At 35.2% G+C, this 23,798-nt stretch overlaps 1 protein-coding gene across 3 annotated transcripts in view; it reads left to right on the top strand.

The window, feature by feature from the left end:
* The window catches only part of clocka (clock circadian regulator a), a 58,621-nt gene that overhangs the window by 17,692 nt on the left and 17,131 nt on the right, over positions 1-23,798 (top strand). For 2 of the 3 annotated variants that reach the window (XM_041258283.1, XM_041258265.1), the window contains exons 1-9: positions 8,200-8,522; positions 8,717-8,865; positions 10,759-10,850; positions 16,609-16,698; positions 17,127-17,247; positions 17,455-17,568; positions 19,974-20,092; positions 20,479-20,561; positions 20,876-20,982. In XM_041258283.1, the coding sequence (XP_041114217.1) occupies positions 8,422-8,522; positions 8,717-8,865; positions 10,759-10,850; positions 16,609-16,698; positions 17,127-17,247; positions 17,455-17,568; positions 19,974-20,092; positions 20,479-20,561; positions 20,876-20,982 (976 nt within the window). In that variant the 5' untranslated portion in view covers positions 8,200-8,421. Of the gene's footprint in view, positions 1-5,545; positions 5,631-6,160; positions 6,254-8,199; positions 8,523-8,716; positions 8,866-10,758; positions 10,851-16,608; positions 16,699-17,126; positions 17,248-17,454; positions 17,569-19,973; positions 20,093-20,478; positions 20,562-20,875; positions 20,983-23,798 lie in introns of those variants that run through there. The other variant, XM_041258273.1, reaches the window with a different exon arrangement.

Here is a 23,798-nt window from a genome sequence, read left to right as displayed (position 1 = left end):
GCTGTCTAGGGAACACAATGAGGTCTCACTGTTTCCGTTATGCACTTGTTTTTGACATTTAGATCAGTGGGCTGCTTTAAGAATAGGAACACCGAGACCCAATTGAAAGCTTGCTTGCGTCAGGGACTGAAATAAATGTTTTATGTTTATATTCTAGAATTAGAATAGAAATATATATTTTTTTAAATGCCTCCTTGATCAGCCATTTTAATTGCAGACACTGATAAGGGCTTTTCTTTATTTTGTGAATAAATGCATGTTAAACAAAATAATGGCTGTATTTAAGTGGTAATTTTCTCAGAGGAATTAAACCATTTAGTGTATACTTAGTATAGTACAGTATTTGCCTCCTTACATTTATTGTACTGTACATTGTACAAAGTTTACATTTCTTTTACTTTCCATGTCTCAAATAAAGTGTTTTCTATGGGTTTTTTTTTCCTGTCAAGTTTCATTACCAGTATTGTCCAGTAAAAATAAACTTTCATATTGTTTAACCATCTCTGACCATATCAATGAAACCTATCTTTTTTTAAATATTCATTTTATTTTCCGATTTTTTTTTTTTTGTTTTAAATCTGTTTGAGCCATTCTAGAAGCCAATGAAGCATATATCTTGGGAATACAAATTTGACAAAGCTTTGGACAACATAGGTGTGTTAGATTCTGTTGAAATTCCTGAACATTTTAAGATAAAATATTTAAACTTCAACATATTTGGTAACCGCTCAAATAACTGATTACAATAAGCACTTTAATACAGTGCACTAATGGCTAGTTTTAAAGACCCTGATTACAGTAGCACTAATATTGGTGCCCCTTATAAATGTAATAACTTTTTTTTTGGTAATGTTTAGACAACATTATAAATGTTTAATGTTACGAAAATGTTTAAACTCTGTACTACAACAGTCTAGGGCTATACAGTAATCAATAGTATGGCAACCATAACCATATAAATCAGAAAGCAACCATTACCGGTAGTACACAAGCTACTAAGGTAACAGATACTTTAAGCAACATGTGTAGTTTTTCGAAATAGGTTATAACCCTAGACACACCACGCTGAAAACAAATGTAGTTGCCATTGTTGGGGGTGTGAGTAAAGTCATTTTACTAAAAATTACTAGTACTGATAAATTAATTTAGTGAGTCGGTCAGCTTGTTAAAGTTGGACAGCAGTAACAGCTGAAAATAAAATGTTACAAACAATACAGAGGAACCTCCTTAAAAATATTAGCGCTAAATAACATTGCTGTTAAATGTAATTAAGAAAAGATTACCTGAAAATCTATTCTTCACGGCAATAAATTGATGTTTATTTCATGCAAAAGTATTTTAAAAGTTGCATTTTCATTCAATTAGTGACTACCGCCTACTGTCTTCTAATATATTAAATAAAAAATGGTCCCTTCCTGTAATTTGTTTGCTTCTTGCATGAGGTTGTTGGACAGGGAATACATAAATAAGGAATGGGGACCCTAAGACTGGTGTACCTTGATACGCACTGCTAAGATCTGCATTAAGTTCAGAAATTGTATGAAACACAGGTGAATGCATTGAGTCTTAATTACTTTAACTGGGAATGTGTAGGCTGTACTTATGAATATAATTATTTCACACAGGATGTCGTCTGAGCTCTATAATCATACTGAAAAATATTGCATTTTTTAAACTACCTTATACAGTAAGCCTAATGTCTTATTTCCCCTACAGTATTTATCCACATGAACAGTTGCTATGTCCTATTAATGTGTATGTTGTTCTTAAAAAAAAAAAAAAAGTTTAGTTTTGTTAAAGTGCTGCACAAAGTTGAAGTTTGATGCATTAGCTTTTATTTACATGTTTATTTTACTGATGATTATAGTTCCCTTTGGGAAAGTGCCTAATGAGTTCTAAGAGTGTATAACTGCAGGCCGGAGTCCTGTACTGTCAGCGGCTGTTCTGTGGAAGGGTGTGCGCCTGCAGCTTTAAAATACGTCATCACTGAAGGCGTTACACCCCTGTCATGTGACAATATAGTACCACCCTGTTGCAAATGTATTTATTTATTAATGCCCTTTTGTAGGGCTGTAACAAAGTGCTTACTGTGCTTTCTTTTAAAAAAATGATATTGTAAAGCACTTTGATTAATTTGAAAGGCTCTCTAAATGTTTAATACAATATTAAAATATGGTCAGATTTATTTATTTATTTATTTTCATTTTACATTTGTAATGAGAACATTTGAAATGTTTAAAGTTTGGTGAAAATAACCATAGCATACCTTGATTTTCAACGTATTCCCTAAAAAATAGAAAACTAAACAATCGTGTAACTTAAATACATGTTATTTGTGTAACAAAATGATCATAGTCAGCCTGCACCACAATGACTGGGAAGAATACTATGACACAATATATATATATATATATATATATATATTGTAATTATATAGAAACAATAATTAATAATCATAGTTATTGTTTTATCAGAGAACCACAGTCTCTGCCATCAGAATATTGAATCCCAAATACGGGCAATTGCTTCAGTGTTAAATAAAATTAATTTTAAAGAACTGCAAGCAGCTGACCGATCTACATCAACATTTAGTTGATTATGAAGAATGTGCAGTGGAGTAACAGGTATGAGCTGCTAGATACAGGCTGTGGGAAAGAAATGTAAGAAGGGCTTTATCAGACACCACACCTTTACACCACGTCAGAGAGCAATACAAAGAAATTATTATTATTTACCATACTTGCATGCAGAATATACCGGGCCTAAACTTCACATGGACCAAAATGAAAAACTGATATTGGAGGGCAGAGATCGTGGCAACAGACAGATGCAGTGGAAAACTCTGGTTTTCAATTATTTAGACACAAAAATAACCTCACTATTTAGGCATTATCCAACTGCTGTTATCATACCTTCCACCATAAACAGGACCACTTGCTGCAATTGCCCTGGGCCCCTAAGGTCTAAAATAAGTCATATGCTGTCCAAGACAAAACGGTACAAAACTAGAGCACTTTTTCTAATTAAAATGCTCCATCAGCGAGAGAAAAGTACCAAATGGGACACAAGTAGACCCCAAATTCCTGTGGCATGTGGTGCTGAAAGAACAGCTTTCCCTAATATCCACAGCTCTGGTCAAATAGAATGGGCTACCAGAATTCTGAACTGTTCTGAAGCAGAGGAAGTACTTTGCAATCATTCTGAACTCGCACGCAAAACTAATACTAAATTTATAGCCAGTGTTCTCTACTGGCAGTACTGAAGCATCAACAGGACATTCCTTTCAACTTCGAGGCCTACCTTGATATGTGTGTACTGTACTATGTGAATCTGTATTGGAGTAAACTGCATGGTAAACTTTGAACAATGTACTTGCTTTGTTTCTGCAGTTGAAAGGAATTATAGGCAGACCTGAAACAATGTATCTGTTAGATTGCCTGAGAATGCTAGTTTGAAACGTTGTACTGAATTGAAATATAACACTAAAATTAACAGTTTTCAGAACAAGTTAAAGAAAAGTACTTGCCCTCGTTTCTGAAAGAATGATTGTTTTAACACTGTCATGCCCCCCAAAAAACTAATGAGGGAAGATACTGTATATAATTAGATTCTGTGCCTTGCACAAATTAATTGTTTCCTAATCATTTCAGTTATTTAAAAAGAGTGGTCCATGAATGCATAATGTCTGGGTCGCTTGAATAGGACCTTCCAATTAGTTTCAAGACATTGCACTTTATTTTAACAATATTAGTCAGTTTGTTCAAAAAACATTTGTATTTTAAAGCTGTGTGTGCACTCCCTCCGGCCTGCAGTTCTACCCGACTACCCGAGTTCTGGCACGTTAAGTGAGTTCTCTTTATTTGCGTAAATTTCACAGGTTCAAGGTTATACAGTATTTTGCTGGTAAACATTGGCTGGGTTTCCATGTAGTACCTTTCGAAAAATTTTGGTTGCAGTTTTCTGTTAGGGAGAGAAATTCTCCTTCCAAATTTAGATGGCCTATTATTATTAATTAAGGTGGGTATATTTAAATGTTTTTGTCGGAGTTCCAATTTGGCCTTCGCCGATGACCGATACAATGCAGTTTTCTTTAAACTGGGTTTCCACAGTTTTTAGCTTGTGGAGCCTGCCTCATTTGGCCACAGAAATATATCAAGAGAAACCAAACAAAATCCCAGACATTAGCGTTAAACAAATACAAAAAAAAAAAAACTTTCCAAAGAAAGCGTGGTGTATTGTTCATGTATTATTTGCTAAACATTTTTGACTGCATATATATATTTACTATAAACCTATTATACATGTACATATATAATGTATACAGCTTTTCCTACAGAACCGCAGCTTCAGCAATTCTAGTGCTTGTAGTTAGACTGGTCTAAAATCCAAATGCAAGGCTCTTGCCAGTATATTTTATTGGGGGATCCAGTATACAGTAACCCCGGACATTAGAAGATGGATGTGGAAACTGTCATGCCATACAACAGCTTTTGATTTATACAGTGTCTTATCATGCCAAGGGACACCTCCGTACTTTTTACAGAATGCCTCCAGACAGCGTTTACAAGAATTGCATTAAAAAAAAAAAAGCCCAAGTAAAGAGATTGCTACAGTAGATTTGAATGTTGAAATTTGTGCACTGATGAATATAGTATGCCACTGCTGGGATTGCTTACTGGTAAAAGTAATATTCATATACTAGGTTATGCAATACAGAAATACTTTGAAGTTTGTTCCATTACTGTATCTCAAATCTGTCAAATGTTCCTAGCTTTGTGTACCAATACTGTAGGTGGAATGGTGCCGTACTTCGAAATTTACTAAGCATAAAGTGTGATTTTATGATTTGTTATTTTTTTCTTATTATTTTGTATTTATTTATTTTTCTTATTGTGGGTTAGTGGTGGATTACTTTGGTCAGTTGTATACTGTATAGAAATAAATTGAAGTCGTCAAAAGGACCTTTTTATAATGCACTTATAAAATTATATTATGGAAACAAATGTGTTAAAAAAATTATAATAGTAAACTGGGGAAACCATAAAAAAAAACCTGATACCTATAATTATATTCAATCAAATGGAGCAGCTGGCAATACTTGGTTCTGGCTCTGCACATGATATTGAGTCACTGATGTCTACACTAATGTTACTTGACTTTAGATCCTATCGATAGTTAATGTGGAATTTGGAAGATTTAATGTGGAAGATTTTCTTTACCTACTAGGTAATGCACAGTGAGGTCAAATTACAGAACCTCGATGAATCACTGTAGATGGAGCCTTCATATATGTACCATAAAGTGACACTTTTAGAGTTGCATATAAAACTAAACAAATACAACGCAAATTGAAAACCCTGCATGGTAAAAACTATATACAACTGTTTTTCATATCATCCAACTTTTTAGTCTTGATCTGCTAGATATCGGTGGGCAGACACTCCCAAAACTGAGCGATCCTGATTTTGGAACATTGTGCTAATGACTGTATTTGTAACTTCTTCCATGAATGTGAAAACTAATAGATTTGTTCTCTGTTTTCTAGATGTAAAATAAAAGAACATTGAATTAGCAAACAAGGGCCAGAGTGCAAAAAGACTTTGCAGATTTGAAACTCTGTTTTTGCTATTGTAAGTATGTTTTCATTACTTGAGTATTAAGACGTGGGGTCGAAAACTCACTATATAGATCTGTTGTGTGTTAGTGTGTTTCTGAATTTTAACAAGAGTTGACATTAAAATGATGAAGTCCATTGAAGTTTAAAACGGGGTCCTTTGTGTAGCAAGGTTTTGAAAATGAAGCATCTAACTTTAGTTTTTACATTTTTTTTTTATTTATACCTGCATTTTGTGTTGTGGTTGGAGTAAGTATATTCCATGCTGGCAGTTGATTTAAAATACAGCATTAATTTAACCTGTAAGGTAACAGCCTGAAGAAAGTTATCCCTTGAAACTGACGGCCATTAGGAACACATGTATACAGTATAGTATACTGATGTTGCTTCAGTGCACACAGAAAATGTTTTGTATACTGTATATCTTTTATACTGTTTTGGAATGTGTCCCGTAATGACGATGTCGTCATTGCATCTATTAGAAACTGATCATCAGGGATCAGTAGACATAACCATGTATTTAGGTTTGTATCTATTTCTTTTCAGGTGCAACTACAAATGTCTACCTCACGATTAGAGTGTGATTCGCTGTATTTACTAAGGTGAAGAAGGTTATAAAATGAGCTCCAGTGTAGACAGGTATGTACAACAGCTACTCTAGTTGAAAAGCTGTATTATCAGTGGCATCCATTTAAGGCATTTTATCGTGATGATGCTAACAAATATGTATATATCTGCTATGAAGAAAACATTGTTGGGTAAATAGTTTTTCATCTTTGTACTTATCCAAGTATTCTGTTATTTGTCCTGTACTCACAGACAGTTGATTCAAAATAGTCAACATTCAAAAGTGTTAGCTTTGCATTAATACAGTATAGTTTCATGAGACAAGAAACAAATTTCAACAAAACAAAATCAGCACAGAAAGGGTTAATAATAGTTAAGAGTGCAATAAAATCTGCACTTGTGTGAACGTCTACTGGTTTTATTGCTTGTTTTTGAAAGTCAGTAAAAGGGCAATTTGATTACTGGATAAGCGTATGGCTGTTTCTCTCTCTCTCTCTCTCTCTCCTCTATATCTATATCTCTCTTTATGTGTGTATATATATATATATATATATGATACATACATACATACATACATACACACTCAGTTTATCCATTTCATGACTTTGGTGTGTGTTTTTTTTAGCAAGTTAAGGTGATAGTTAGTCTTCCGTTATATTGTGTTTTGACTACAGTATTTGTAGCATAATTTAATGCACATTTGTTTGGCCTTGCAATCCCAGGTATATGTTTTTAACTGTACACATTCATAGTTTGTATTTGTAAACTGAAATGTCTATTCTGCAGTACATGCAAAGCATGTCCCACCATTCTGCTAATGCTGTGCACACTGTATGTAGTCTCTTGTTTGCAAGATGGCCTGCATAGGTGCTTGCTGCCAATTATGTGGCTCCCCACAGTAAACTTATCCTTTTGTGATACTCTGAGGTTGGGAAAGTTTGAACTATCCGGTTTTGAATAAGACAAGTAGACAAGCTGAATACAGAAAAGTACTCATCTAGTTGTGGTATTTAAACACCAGCAGTCCAAAAGTCTAACTTTGTATTTCTGTATACTATAACACTAGCACCATCTGTTGGATATTTTTTTGCATACAGGATGGTTAAATAAGTGAGAGTGCATGCTCCTACCCAAATTATATGGAACTCCTTGAAGATGCATTGATATGTTTTGTTCTGGCTAATTACAGTAATTGCAGTAAATCTGACTAAATCTGCACTGTTTTCAGTGACACTGTATGCTTCATAGGGAATGGGTATATTGTGTACAACTAAAATGAAAAAAAAAACAATAAAAAAAAATTGCAATGGAAACACAACGCTATATTTAAAAAAATATATATTTCGGATATATTTCTTATAATATACAATATATATATATTAGATATATATATATAATATATATATAATATATATATATATAAATATATATCTATATATATATATATATATATAATAATATGACATATTTTTATATGCCATAAGGACAAAAGTACACGGTAAGTTCAATGTGGAAGAATAACTGTCGAAGTAAAATGAAAGAACTCGTTTCCACTGACGAATAAAGAAAGCAAAGCGCTGCCATTATCTCCCTCGCTACAGTACAACTGAGAATAAATTATGCATTCAGAATGAAGACATGGGACATTCGACCAAACAATGACGAGAACTCAAACAGTATGGTTCAAACCAATAATAGAAAAATGTCTGGAGACATTGTTAAAAGCACAAGAAAATGAAAATACAAGGAAATACATTTGCTGATATAAACCTCACAAAGTATTTGCATTCAGTGGAAGAAACAGAATAACGTAACACAATGCAAAATATCCACTATACATGTTATCTGAAGGTTTTAATATAACACCCCTCATCACTAATGTCCCATATGATAATTCCACTCCATATAGGTAATATCGCACACATTGAAAAGATACATTATTTCAGCAGTTCATGAATAAAAACAATATCAATAAAACACTTTATACAATATTTGCAACAGGTGAAAAACTGACAAACAATAATATAGTAATGTTTTTTTCACTTTTCTATGATTAAGAAACAAAATATATAAAATAACGTATTGGTTAGAATATATTATCACACAATGATGACTCGTGCATTACTGCCCTAAAACAACCGAGTCCTATATTACAGTGTGATCATATATTCAGACCCTTACATTGTTCTATTTATTATATTATTAGGACCAAGTTGAGTCCATGGGATGCATGGAGATATATGTGTTTGGCATTTTACTCTGCACATGTACTCTGTTTCAGAGATGACAGCAGCATTTTTGATGGGTTGATGGAAGATGATGACAAGGACAAAGCTAAAAGGTATGCTTTAATTTACATGATAAAAATGGTGTGTAAGCTATAAAGCCTATTGAAGGAAAAAAAAAAAAAAGGTAAGATGTAGTTGGGCCCCTTTTGAGTAACCTAAACCAAGGGTACAACTAGCTAAAGGACACATTTCCATTTTTTAATACTGGGGATTTGTTCACTAAATTTATTGTTAGTTTTCCTTTCAGGGTTTCCAGAAACAAATCTGAGAAGAAACGCAGAGATCAGTTCAATGTCCTCATCAAAGAGCTTGGCTCCATGCTCCCGGGTAACACCCGGAAGATGGACAAATCAACAATATTACAAAAGAGCATCGACTTTCTGCGCAAGCACAAAGGTTCCTGTAACAGTCTTATTTATTGATGACTACTTGGCAAGAAAGCAGAAGTGTCATGCGAGTGTTCGGAGACATTCTTTTAGTTTTATTATTGCTTTTTTAGTTTAAACCTTCATGTGAATGTACAATGCCTATAGAAAGTCTACACTCCCTTTCAAGTTTTTCACCTTTTGTTGCCTTATAGCCTGGAATTAAATTGCATTTTAAAATAGTTTATTTTTTTCATTTATCTACACATCCTACCCCACAACTTCCAAGTGAAAAAATATTCTATAAATTGGTAGAAAATAAATGAAAAATAAAAACTTATAGCTTTGTTGGATAAGTGTCCACCCCCCTTGTAATACCAGTCTTAAATTGGCTCGGGTGTAAACAATCGCCTTCAAAATCACACACCAAGTTAAGTGGCCTCCAACTGTGTTAAATTGTAGTGATTTGCATGATGCCAGGATAAATTCAGCAGTTCCTGTAGGTTCCCTCTGCTGGGTAGTGCATTTCAAAGCAAAGACTTAACCATGAGTACCAAGACTCTTTCAAAAGAACTCCGGGACAAAGTTGTTGAAAGCCACAGACCAGTGGATAGGTATAAAAAAATATCAAAGGCCTTGAATATCCCTTGGAGCACGGTCAAGACGATTATTAAGAAGTGGAAGGTGTATGGCACCACCAAGTCCCTGCCTAGATAAGGCTGTCTCTCCAAACTGGATGACCGAGCAAGAAGGAGACTGATCTGAGAGGCTTCAAGAGGCCAATTTCAACTTCACAAGAGCGACAGGCTTTTATGGCCAAGACTGGTCAAAATGTGCATGTGACAACAATATCACAAGCACTCCACAAATCTGGCCTGTATGATAGGGTGGCAAGAAGGAAGCCATTGCTCAAGAAAGCCCACCTTGAATCCCATTTTGAAGTATGCAAAAAAACATTATGTAGATTCTGTAGCCATGTGGCAAAAAGTTTTGTGGTCTGATGAAACTAAAATGCAACTTTTTGGCCTAAATGCAAAGCATTATGTTTGGCGCAAACCCAACACTGCGCATCACCCAAAGAACACCATCCCTACTGTGAAGCATGGTGGTATCAGCATCATGTTATGGGGATGTTTCTCACCGGCAGGGACTGGGGCACTTGTCAGGATAGAAGGGAAAATGAATGGAGCAAAGTACAGAGAAGTCCTTGAGGAAAACCTACTGCCCTCTGCTAGAAAGCTGAAACTGGGACGGAAGTTCCCCTTTCAGCATGACAATGACCCAAAGCACACAGCCAAAGCTACACTGGAGTGGCTAAGGAACAAAAAGGTAAATGTCCTTGAGTGGCCCAGTCAGAGCCCGACCTCAGTCCAATTGAAAATTTGTGGCATGACTTGAAGATTGATGTCATCAATGCTCCCCAAGGAACTTTACAGAGCATGAACAGTTTTGTATAGAAGAATGGTCAAATACTGCCAAATCTAGGTGTGCAAAGTTGGTAGAGACCGAACTCAACAGACTCACAGCTGTAATTACTGCCAAAGGTGCTTCCATCAAGTATTAACTGAGGGTGGTGGAGACTTATCCAATTATGATCTTTCAGTTTTGTATAATATATCATTTTTTTCTCATTAAAAACACTTTTCCTCTTAACAGTGTGGAGTATGGTGTGTAGATAAGTGGGGGAAAAAAATCCTCATTTAAATGCATGAAACTCACAGGCACTGACTCAACAAAATGTGAAAAAAGTTCAAGGGGGTGTAGACTTTCTATAGGCACTGTATGCACCGTACTACATGTAGTACAGAACATAGATTTCCTAACCAAAATATCTGGTTATACCCTATGTTATAAAAAATAATACATTTTATGCAACCATAATGGAATCTTTTTTCTTCTTTTTTTGTATTTGAATTTTTTTTAGAAATTGTTGCACAGTCAGAATCAAGTGAAATACGAAAAGACTGGAAGCCTCCATTCCTTAGTAATGAGGAGTTTACACAGTTAATGCTGGAGGTGAGTGTATCACGGGGAGTGCCAAAAATACCAAGTCAATTATACTTTGTTTGATATCACAGCTTACAGTTGTTTTTGTTTTGGTTTTTTTTACAATATTGAAGTGATTGCTTCACAATACTGGCATTGAAAAAGGATTTAATCATTGTTAAATAAGTGGACATGTTCAGTTGTGATAACCTTGTGAATAACTGTATTTGCATGTAGTGCACTTGGTTTTTAAGAATCATTGATGTAAGAATCAACCGCATATAGTGATCAAAACCACTGGGACAAAATAATTCTTGTACTAACCATGCTAAAATACTCCGCTTGTAAGAGTCAAACAATCTGCTTATAAGAATAATTTTGGGTCAAACGGTCTACATGTAATACAGTACTTGATCAAGTGTAGTGATATGTACAACTAATAAAGCTGTTTTTGAATTTGAATTTGATCAGATCCCAAGTTATTAGGCACATACGCAGCATGGATCGCGCAATGATGCAGGAAACACTGCATTGTTTGTAGAGATTCACTGAATCCAGGATTCGGTTTCGGATTCAGCCCGAATACTTACTTTTTGAGCAGGGTTTGGATTAGGCCGAATACTTAGGATTCAGTTAATTGAATCCTACATCCATACATCCATTTTAACATATCACTCCAATGTGTGCAGTTCTTCTTTAAATAAATAGAAGACATCTGAATCCCATATTGAACGTAACTGTTGTACAGTATTTAATAGCAAGAACACGTTTTATGAACTCTGTCGCAGCTCTCAACTCCCTAAATTACTGGTGGCGCACACACTAAACACACGCAGCAGCTGAATGCAAACATACCTCCGTATGCAATAGCACCTTTTCATGGGGTAAAGTTATGCAGTAAACTGTTGAAGACTTTTGTGCTTTGTTGCTTTGCCTGTCAAACATGTTCTAGAGATTATACTGAGAATATTTTTTTAAATTGGTGCACAGAAATATAATTTTTTTTTAACTTTACAGCTGTCAGATGCGCAAGACTTTGTTGAACAATATATGCTTTAGTAAATTACATTAAACTATTTCATATCTTATTTGATATGTGTTACACACACTGTGCATTTAAATCAACGTGGGTTTTATTCTGGTCAGTCATCGCGGTAATGTTTTCCTCATAGCGCTATCTCAGATCAGGTGACACAGGTTGAAACATCATTAAAGAAAATGGTGGGTTATGGTCAGTGGTGTAGTCCTAAATCTTAAAGTACCGAAATGCCAATTAAAATATAGATTCTGTTTGTACATTGAACTTGAGGGAACATTTGTTTTAATAGGTAATGCGTCTTGTTTGCTATGTTGAGGGTACTCCCCCACTGCTGAGTGTCGTTATTACAGCCAACTTTGGCCTGTTTTGAAAGCGTCTATCGGGTTAATATTGTCTGTCTGTTTTTTTTGCTATTTTTATCATGCATGTTTTGTTTTATATTTTTTTTCTATTACGTCTTCTCCAGCGCAGAACTTCAATCACTATGTAGTATATTATGTCCTCCCCCCGTCTTTTTGCTGGAGCTCTGCATCCAATACAATTACGAATCACACCAACGCTCAGTATTTTTATTTGTCACCAATTTAAGAACTGTATCCAATGCTTTTTTTTTTTTTTTTTTTTTTATTTTTTTTTTTAAACAATTTCATTGTATACTACATTCTGAATATTTGCTAAAAAAAAATAAACAAACATTGGTTCTGTTTTTGTAAGTTGTGAGTAACATTACCTACCAGTGTTTTTTATTTTAATTAAATGTGTAGCACTTATTTATGGTTTTGTAATATATATTAAATCCTAGATGCAAGGCAGTCATTAACTCCAATCCCCAGGTCTGTGACCGATGTACATAACAGCTTTAAACCCGTGTTTCTGGCCACAATCGTAGCATGTACTTCAGCTGTCGTCGTCAGCGTTTTTACAAAAACAAAGTGTTATTCTTCTTGAAGTTGTACTGTAGTTTGTAATAAAAGTACTAATGTTCCCTTCAGTGCATCACAAGGCGACTGAATCGTAATTGTGCAGGAGATTTGACTATACACATTTTATCCAGTTCAGAATCCAGTTCGGATTCTGAACGTACCATCAAAACTGGTATGTAGGGAATCGAGGACACATTTTATTTGTTCCTTGTGCTTTTGGAAAGACACAAAATATATCGCTTCATTGATGCCCAGCCACCAAAATTAGAGTGGTCTGGCTCTATATAAGCATTTTCATAAAAGAGAATGGTAAGTGTTCTTAGTTAATTCTTAAGTAAAGATTCTACCTATAGAAAAAACAAAAGTACCGGAATGTTTTTTTTCCGGAGCATTCCGACTCGAGTACACCACTGGTTATGGCAGCGATGGTCCTGTCCTTTATTGCAATTGTAAAGTAAACAGTTCTGTATTTTGACATTTATATTGCGGAGCTTTGCATCTCCTCTTAGAGTGAAACTTAGAAAAGCATTGCAACTGAAAATAAGTAAGCCACAGATGCTTTAATGCAGTGGTAGTCTTGACAGTAAAATACTGTACTGTAATGTCATTTTAATTGAAAGCCCATTACACATGTTCTGTCACCCCGTGAGCGTAGTCCTTGTTGAAGGTTGACAGGCAGCTAAACTCCCCCCTTCTTCACCACACAAGACGTTTTGGGGTTTAGCACATTTATATGTTATGTGGCAATAAAAAAGGTAGGTGTGAAACTACAACAGAGAAGCATACACAAATAAGAAAGTTAAATAAGACACCTGCTAGACTAACATACATACATTTCTACATTGAAGCTATGTATAATGTGGATAAGTAACGTTAACATAACGTGCACATAGATAGATAGATGGTGGTGTATAAAAGCGGCTGCGATAACCTATCTAACTTTGTTACACAGAATTGCGATTTGACATAAGCTTAATAATTTAAGTGGTAGAAAACTAACTACATGACAGTACAAAGCCCAGTAGTTAGTTTGCTGGCAAGAATGTAACATTGGCTAACGTTAGGCATACAAGCCTTCTTATGCCGCTTATTTAAGCCGACATCAAGTAACACAAAATAATAGCATTAACTATATAAATAACCTCACCTAGCGTGAGTATTTGCACCGTCCTGATTTTCTGCATTTTTGCATATTTGACACTGAATGTTATCAAATCTTCTACCAAAATCTAATATTAGGTAAAAGGGACAATGAGTGAACAAATAAACAACATTTTGATGCTTATTTCATTTATTTAGTAAAGAAAGTTATGCAAGACCCAGTGCACCCGTGTGAAAAAGTAATCACCCCCTTATACTCTAACTGGTTACGCCACCTTTAGCAGCAATAACTGCAACCAAACGCCTCCTCTAGTTATTGTCTGTCACAGCGCCATGGAGGAATTTTGGCCAACTCCTTTATGCAGAACTGCTTCAACTAACATTTGTGGGTTTTCGAGCATAAACTGCTTGTTTCATGTCCTGCCACAACATCTCAATGGGGTTTAGGTCTGGACTTTGACTAGGCCATTCCAAAACTTTAAATTTCTTCAACCATTCGGATGTAGACTTGGTTGTGTGTTTCGGATCATTGTCTTGCTGCATGACCCAGCTGTGCTTCAGCTTCAGCTCACGGATGGCCTGACATTCTCCTGTAGAATTCTCTGATACAGAGCAGAATTCATGATGGAAAGTCATCCAGGTCCTGATGCAGCAAAGCATCCCCAAATCATGACGCTACCACCACCACCACCATGTTTGCCTGTTGGTATGAGTTTCTTACTGTGGAATGCAGTGTTTGGTTTTCACCAGACATAACGGAGGCCCATGTTGGCCAAAAAGTTCTACTTTTGACACATCTGTCCATAGAACATTGTTCCAGAACTCGTGAGGATCATCCAGGTGCATTTTGGTAAACTTGAGACGAGTGTTCATGTTCTTAGTGAGCAGTGGTTTCCGTTACTCTGCCATGAATCCAATTGTGTCTTTCTGATGGTGAAATCATGAACGCTGTCCTTGGCAGAGGTGAGAGAGGCCTGCAGATCCCTGGATGTTGTTGTAGGGTTCTTTGCGACTTCCTGGATGATTTTATGCCTTGCTTTTGGGGAGATTTTGGCAGGACGGCCACTCCTGGGAAGATTCACTACTGTCCCAGACCTTCTCCATTTGGACAGTATGGCTCTGACTGTGCTTTGGTGGAGCCACAGAGCCTTAGGAATGGCTTTCTAACCAGACTGATAGGCATCAATGACTTTTTTTTCTGGAGGACTTCAGGAATTTCTTTTGATCGTGGCACGATGTGCTTCTAGAACCTGTGTGCTGACAACTTCGCTGATGGTAAGGGCCAAAGTTAGTCAGGTTTATATTGGGCAGGGCTCTGCCAAATCAGACCTGATTGTTAACCAAAGTATTCAGACAGCTGACCCTAATTATCCCTTTAATTCGGTTAAGTTAACTAGTGGGGCAATACGTTTTTCACACCTGAAGATTGCATGTTTGATTACCTTGCACACCAAACAAATGAAAGACACACCAAACTTCAGGGTCATTTTTTCTCTCAGACTCCCTCTATATACTACTACAACCCACAAAAAGATCTGACCAAATTCAATGTGAAGAATGCGCAAAAACGCAGAAAATCACACAGGGGACAAGTACTTTTTCACGCCACTGTATGTGTATTTTTTTTGAAATAGCAACAATGAACCTTTACCAGAACAAAAGCTCATTACACAACACCGCACGGCAGATAAACTAGGCACCCTCACGAGACGATCTCTTCTCAAGTATATTGCAATAAAATAGGATTTTGCAGCCTTAAGTAAACATATTCGCGATCATATAACAAACTGCGTACCCACGAGGACTTGTTTTGATGTATTATCCTCCATTGAGCACCATTGACATTTGTATACTGTATTTAAACTGCTGATTACACAGGCGCTGTTGATAATTGTCGTGTGACATGAACAAGTATAGTGTAAATGATCAGGCTGGAGTGTTGATTTACAGTTTAAAACAGGTGTTGGTTATATTTTTCTTTCAGTGGGGAAACAACCACTAATAAAACTAAACAAACAGAATAAACCCAGCTGTCAGTTGGAGCACTACCTAAACAATGCTTTGTGTGGTCCCTGTCTGACGTCAGATGAGCCGTTTACCCAACTAAACAAGTACATGTCAAAACCGTTCATACGCTCCCCCTGGAACTACACATATACTGTGACTACTTATCTGCACAGTATAATACTGGAACAAACAGATCTCTTACTTGCTGTTTGGATGTGATTTCTTTCTCTTACTTCTGCTCTGCAATGCACATACTCTTCCACTTCCTTACTCCTCTATACCCCCATCACAAAACTATCGGCTAAGCCCTTTTTATCAAGGTGACATTAACTTTAACAAGCAGTTAACCAATTGACCATTATCCTTAATATGTTAGGAAATAACTATGGATTTTCCAGAGGCGAGCATACATGCGGGAACTCACGACATCTAGTGGTCACCCTATTATACTGCAGGGAACAAGCTCTAATTCTCAAACTAACATACTGTCTCTGCAGCACTTCACCACAGTAATCGTATCGTTCCGCTTTTAAGAATTAAGTCATCCAGGATGGATGTGATTCTTATAAACAGATTTAGTGCCCAAAGCCCAGTGTGCAGGACAGTATAATGTGATGTGCCTACCAAGCTTTGAGACGCACATGAATTAGAAACATACTTGCATGACATGTAAAATCTTTCATTAACTACATGTTTTTTTTTTTTACATTGTTTGCAGGCACTAGATGGATTCTTTCTAGCAATAATGACGGATGGAAATATAATATATGTTTCAGAAAGTGTTACCTCCTTACTTGAACATTTACCTGTAAGTATAAAAATGACAAATTCTTGCGTCTAGAAGTCGGTCGTGATAATATGGTTAGATGAAAAATAGTTCTTGTAAATTTACTGTGTTTAAAAATGGCAACTGTAATTCTGTGTGAATTTGATTGTCAGTTGTATTTAAATTGGCACAAGCTATATATAATCTATTTTTATATTGGATTTAAAGTACAAACTATATATAGTGGTTTCAGTTTAGCTTTTCTATTCCATATGTTTTAAAGCTGTTCCTGTTTCCGCCTTGTGCTGCACTTGGGGGCATTGCCAGTGTGTTTGTGTAATAGCAAATCATGTAGTTTCTCTATGTATTCACCAGTAGATCTCAAAGAAAGTTAGTCTCTGCAACAAGTTGCATGCTTGATATAATTATGGAAAAGAATAGGTTTTAATAATCAAATACTTGTATTTCAGTCCGATCTCTTGGATCAGAACCTGTTAAATTTTCTCCCAGTGGGGGAGCATTCAGAGATATATAAAGTTCTCTCTACTCAAATGCTGGAAGGGGAGACTCCGGCTCCAGAATACTTAAAGAGTATGTATTTTTTAAATATGGTTAATAGTAATAGATTTATTATTGTTAATAATAATAATAATAATAATAATAATAATAATAATAATAATAATAATAATAATGAATTACCATTTTACTGATTTTCTAATTACTATATCCTGCATCTTATTTTGGAATACAATGTTAATTTTTTTTTTAATAGTAATTTTACTGCCTTTTGTTTTTCAGCAAAAAATCAGTTAGAATTTTGTTGCCATATGCTAAGAGGAACAATAGATCCTAAGGAAACTCCTGTATATGAATATGTTAAATTTATAGGAAATTTCAAGTCTTTGAATAAAGGTAAGTAAACATAGTCTGTTAAGCCATGTTTACATGTGTGGCTTATTTTTATTTTAAATATTTAGAACACAAAGGGCCCGATTTTCATGAATGGGCAAAGTGGTGGTGCTGACGCTGTTCACACACTTTAGGACCATACAAGGATGTTGGTTGTCTGTGGATCTCGTGTTGATGATAAAATCTACATTTGTATTTAGCAGTTGCAATAGTGCACGTTGCTTTAATCATTTTACCTCTTAATTAACTTTTTAAACAACACGCAGCTTTAATGAATTTTAGCAATTCACAGTTTGCTAAACAGTATGGTATTGTTACATTAGGACAATGAACATTATCCATTTCTAGAAACACACAATCAAAAGCTTAAGAAAAAAGAAAAAAACATTTAAAAATATTGTACAGTAATAGGACCATATCGCTATACCAAATTTTATCGCTATAAAAAATAGATTTAGCTACACATACAGTTTATAAATAGGGGGGGGGTCTTCGCTTTTAGTTTAATTTATAACTTTTGCTGCATGCAGAATGTAGAAAACTGACAAACGAGGGTGCAACATTTTATTAAATAAATCTTTTATAAAGTTAGAATAAAAACATTAAGTTGGACAAACATTACTATTCGTAATTGCATTAACATTAATGTAGACTAGTTGCTTAAAATGTTTCACCCTCATTCTCATGCTTTTTATAGTAAAGACGTGGTGCATTTAAAAAACCATTTAGTTGTTTCATAGCAAAATACTGTAAACTAAACTGCTTTTATTATTATTGTTAATACAGTATACCTTTTATTTCACAGACATAAACAAATTGAAATGCATTTCAGTGATCGTAGATTAAAAACAAGGGCGTTTCTACTAGTAAAGCCAGACCATGATATAAATAAGGTATACTGTAAAAACAGTACTGTAATAATAATAGTAGAATCAGTTTAATTTATGGCGTTTGGCTGTGAAACAATTAAATGGGCTTTTAATTCCTCCAGGTCTTTACTTTCTCATTTAAATGTGGAATGAAGAATGATAATAAGTGACTGTGTATTAATGTTAATACAATTATGAATAGTGATTGTAATAAAGTGTACCCATCTTTTAAAAATATTTAATTTTATTAATGATTAGTCACTTATTTAAATGCTGCACCTTTGCTACTGTCCCAGCCAGACTCTATCCTGGTAGAACCTACAGCATGCTCAACGCTACAATATTGTAATGGCCCGGCAATTTCCATCATTGCAGGACTTATTGACTGTCTCATTTTTTTTTTTTTTTTTTATATTTCTGTATTACATAATGTTTTGCTGTACCATGCCACTAGCTAGCGGGAGGGGGTGGGGGTTGTTGGTTTTCAGTCTGTCTGGGTTCACCAATTGTGGACATGCATTTGAACCCCCAGAATACTGGCAGGAGTTTGGGGTCCAAATGATATGCCCAGAATTGGTGAATGCGGATGGAGGATGCGGTTTAATGTGACGAGATAAATAGGAGTGCGTGCCTGAGCGCAGTTGTGCGAGTGAGTGACAGAGAGGTAAACTGGAATTCAGCACAGAGTGATAGGTTTTTATTTTTATTTTTTTTTTTGCTTTGGCATGGCCTTAACTGTTTTTGTCCTGGGCTAACAAACTGCTCAATTCGAGCACGAAGCTACTGCCTGTGTGGAGCCTGCTTTCATTTTACACGCAGCGTTACAATGTTATTTTAGGAAAATCATATTTTTCTAAATATTATACGGTTTACCAAGGGGGGACCACAGCAGAAAGTTTAGGAACCGTTTTTCATCCTTCAACAGTCCAAAGCACCTTTGACTATTGTTCCATAGTCCACTTCCTGTGTTATGCATATTGTAGGCTTTTAGTCTTGTTCCCCTTTCTTAACACAGGTTTTCTTAGTGTAATACATCCTTCAAGTCCTGATTTCAGGTGACCTTCGTATTGTTGATTTGATGGACAACGACACCTGTGCCTTCTGCCAGTTCTGTTGTCAATTCAATGCTTGTCGTCTTTCTATTCCTTAAGGATATTATCTTCAAATATTGTTCATCCTTGTTAGACAGTTTTTTGGGTCTTCTAGTCCTAGGTTTGTCAATTGCAGATGATGTTTCTCTGTAATTGTTGATTTTATGCTTTGGATACCACACCTTGAAAATCAATGATGCAAGCTATTTCACTCAATGTTTTTCCTGCAAGTCAAAGTTTTTATAATAGTAGAAAACACTACTGGAGGCTTTGAGTAACTTGTTGATGATCATAATGCGTTGGAGTAGAAAAATGCAACATGTCTAAGACTTTTGCACAGCAGTGTATATATTATTATTGTATATATTAGGGCAGCTGGCTCTTTTGAGCTAAATATATATAATGTCTAATTATATATCATTTTATTACTTTTTTTTTTTTCATTTAGTGCCTACTTCCACACGAAATGGCTTTGAAGGAGTTGTACAAACATCCTTAAGGCCACCATATGAAGGGGGTGTGTGTTTTATAGCAACCGTAAGATTAGCTAAACCCCAGTTTATTAAGGTAAGATACCAATTACAAAAAAAATGTTGCTTGTTTCTTATGTCAGCTCATTAGAATCCCCAAAATATCCCAAATTTTTATCTGCCTACGCCTAAAGTTACTTGATGTGCACAAAGTCACCTGGATCCAGTTAACATGACATTGGAATGCAGATCTACCCATGTTTGGGAGACTTTAGCGCAAAGCTAGTGCCTTGCATACATTTTTGGAATATTGGGTCCTTCATTCACATTTAGTAATAGCTTCCAGTTGGATTTATGCAACTTTGACATGAATATCTGGAATTTATCCTGGTACCAATGGTAAAGCGAATCTTTGCAAATTCATATTTCTTTAGAATAAATAGGATGCAGTAGTGCTATTTTTTCTTTTTTTATTTCATATAGGAAATGTGCACTGTGGAAGAACTTAATGAAGAATTCACGTCACGACATAGCTTAGAGTGGAAGTTTTTATTCTTGGATCACAGGTACGTTTTGCACAATAACAGTACTCCTTGGATTTATTTGCAGCATGGCATTTAACACAATTCCTCACATTGAAGGGCAGAGTTCCTTGTACCATTCTATACATGAAGCCTCTGTTATTCAGTTTTACTGGTACTGGTGTATGTTTAACTGTCAAATATAGAAAGGAGCATTTAGTGTTAAAAGGTACAGTTCATGTGAAATACTTATTAACTATTCTACATTTGCACATGTAGATGTACTGTTTTTTTATTGTTAAAATCAAGTCACCTCATTTTAGTTTATTTATTTTTACTTATTTCTTGTATTTATCAAGGGCACCTCCATTAATTGGATATTTACCCTTTGAAGTTCTTGGCACGTCTGGCTACGATTACTACCATGTGGATGACCTGGAAACTTTGGCAAAGTGTCACGAACATTGTAAGTTGACACATGACACAGGTGTGGTGTTGTGTAAATGATTTAAATATCAGATCACAATAAAATATGCCCTGATTTGAACTAGTCTGTAATCCAAAACATTTCTTTCACAGAGCATTACAATATAAATATTTTTGCTACAGGTACAACAAATCAATAACGAGTCTTGAGTGGATAACATTGTGATAGTAGAGGATTTTATGCTAGCCAGTATTATCATGTATATTAGCTAGATAATGTGCATATATTGTACTTGAAATGCTTTGGACTACTATAAGTTTGTTATAAAGGTCAGCTAAGTGCTGCTTGTTCCAGGAGTCTGACAGCCGAGTCTGCCTTTTGTGACATGTGCGTCGCCACACTTTGTGTAATGTTATCTTAGGATAACAGGGTTTAACATCCCAATGAATGTGAATAACATAGTCACTTAGTCATATAATTCACATTAATTGCAAGGGCTATTTTGTCCAGTCAGCCACATTTGTATTTCCCAATAGAGCTAGATCCAAAACCCAACTATATTAGAACTATGAAAGAACACATCTGTCCAGAATTGTTCAAATTGTTTTATTCCACAACATATGTTCAAATGACCCATATTCAGAAAGACACCTTCAACATTTGTCATGATCCATTGGTTTACATTTAAATAGTTTTGCCGGGGTGTAATATGTTCTATGAATGATCTTGGTATGGCCAAAGGTTTTGCATCACCTAGCATTTTAGGAATGAGGCAATTAAAGAAAAAAAAAAAAGTAAATATGTGAACATAATTTTAGATATTTTATTTAACATAATTTAATCAAAGAAACTACAAAATGGTATTGCAAAAGTCTACCGGAAGCCATAATAGTAGTACAGTATTTCATGTTAGATTTTGAAATGTCACATTTTTCAAGTTTTGTCAGTTTTCCGTTAAGTTTATGGAAAACTAAAAAGCGGTATGTACCATATTCCTTCAAATTTAAGACGCCCTCAAATTTAAGACACAGCCCAAATGTCCCACCCTTAATTTGAGGAAAAAATAAAATATCAAATAAGTCTGCATTTACAAAGATACAACCTCAATTACATATATGGAGGCAGTTTGCGGCTGTCTGCTATCACACGAAGCATTACAGTGATGTGCTGCTTCTCATTACTCACACCTGTTTTTCTCCCAATTTGTGAACGGTGGTATTGCTCGGCATGTCGAGCAATACAAGGGGTCTGATCAGCATTTCAAAACTGTCCGAGCTGGTACTGTTTGTTAGAAATGCTGAATTTGTAAAAGTTTCTCTTTTGAATTCCTCATGAAGCTAATGACACATCTTTGAAAATGGCTGCCATGTCATGGAAGATTTGAGATCGGGCAGTAACATTTTGGTTCGTCTTTTCTTGGCAGTGAGTCACGTTTCTGTTTGTGCACTCAGGTAGTCATGTCTTTTTTGTTGCAGTTTTTTTTTTTTTTTTTTATGTAAGCGTCACTATGCTGTACTCAAATTTAAGATGCAGGCTATTTTTGAGAAGCAAAAAGTGCATCTTAAATTCAAAGGAATACGATAATTCAATATGTTAGTGTAACATTATTCAGCAGGTTACTTTAGACTTTATGAAACAAAATGAGTTAATTCTGTAGGGCGATGCAAAACTTTGTCCATAGCTGTATATTGATCTGTGTCTAGCATTAAAGGTAGCTACTTTGATATTTCTACAAATAGCCAATAGTCTTCTGATAATGAATTTTTCCATTTATCTCTAATTTGTATTTTTGTGACCTTATCTCTAATAAATGAATACATCTATAAAACATATTTTTCTTACATCCTTTAGAAATATCTCTCTAGTGGTCACAATACTGAGATTGTAGTCTGAGATCAGATTAATTGATAAATCAGTTTAAAATTTAAGTATACAATCTGGAATCGCCACCCTACAATTTATTCTGTTCTATTAAGGATACAAATGACAACCAAATATTTCTCAAATCCAAATGCTTTATCTTTCCAATGTTCACTGATAAAGGGTTTTTGTTTAAGTTGTAGTTGTGGGTTTCCCCAAATCAAGTTGGATTTCTTTTATTTCTCCAAATTGAGAAAACATTCTATTCATTTGCTTGGATTCGTGAGGAGGAATTTTTAGGGTGGATCACAGAAAGAGGATATGCTATTATAGGAAAAAATCACATCTTAATAACTTCTATCCTGCCCTAAAGGGGCATTTTTTAATTTAACCTAATTTGTTAGGTGCATAAATATTTTTAATAGCTATCAATCACCCCTCTTTAACTTTGAGCGTATCAGCTACTGTAAATCTTAATATTTTATTAAGATAGCAACTCCCCTAGATTTAGAAATACGGCAAGATAACAATACATAACTTTCTGTTTTGAAATGTGTCTCTTGCAGAAAGGCAAGGTCAATATACAGAATATATACATATCAAGTTAACACTCCAATAACTAACCAATTAGTGATAATTAAGGCTACAGTTTTGTCACTGAGGTCACAAATCATGAAAATCGTGTATTTGAGAGTCTGAAATCTAGTAAATGGATGTAAAAACAATTTGGATTGGGTGCTTCCTTTATTTCCATTAAAAAAATGCAGTATGTCATGCACTGAAAATACAAATCTGCGAGTGTCTGTAAATTGTTTGGCTGTGTGCACGCAGCATTTACATGTAGCTATGTATGTCAGCTAATGAGACAGCTGAATGAGCAAGCATGTAAATCAGTGATAGCTAAAATACGAACAAAATTGTGAATGAGCTGTTTTCTGAAAAGACAGAACAAATGCATCGGAGAGCAGAAGTTTAGCAACTTAGAGGCTTTCTTT

This window comes from Polyodon spathula, chromosome 1 (assembly GCF_017654505.1).
Source record: "Polyodon spathula isolate WHYD16114869_AA chromosome 1, ASM1765450v1, whole genome shotgun sequence".
In the NCBI taxonomy this organism is placed as follows: Eukaryota; Metazoa; Chordata; class Actinopteri; order Acipenseriformes; family Polyodontidae; genus Polyodon; species Polyodon spathula.
This window is presented reverse-complemented; position numbering and strand designations above follow the sequence as displayed.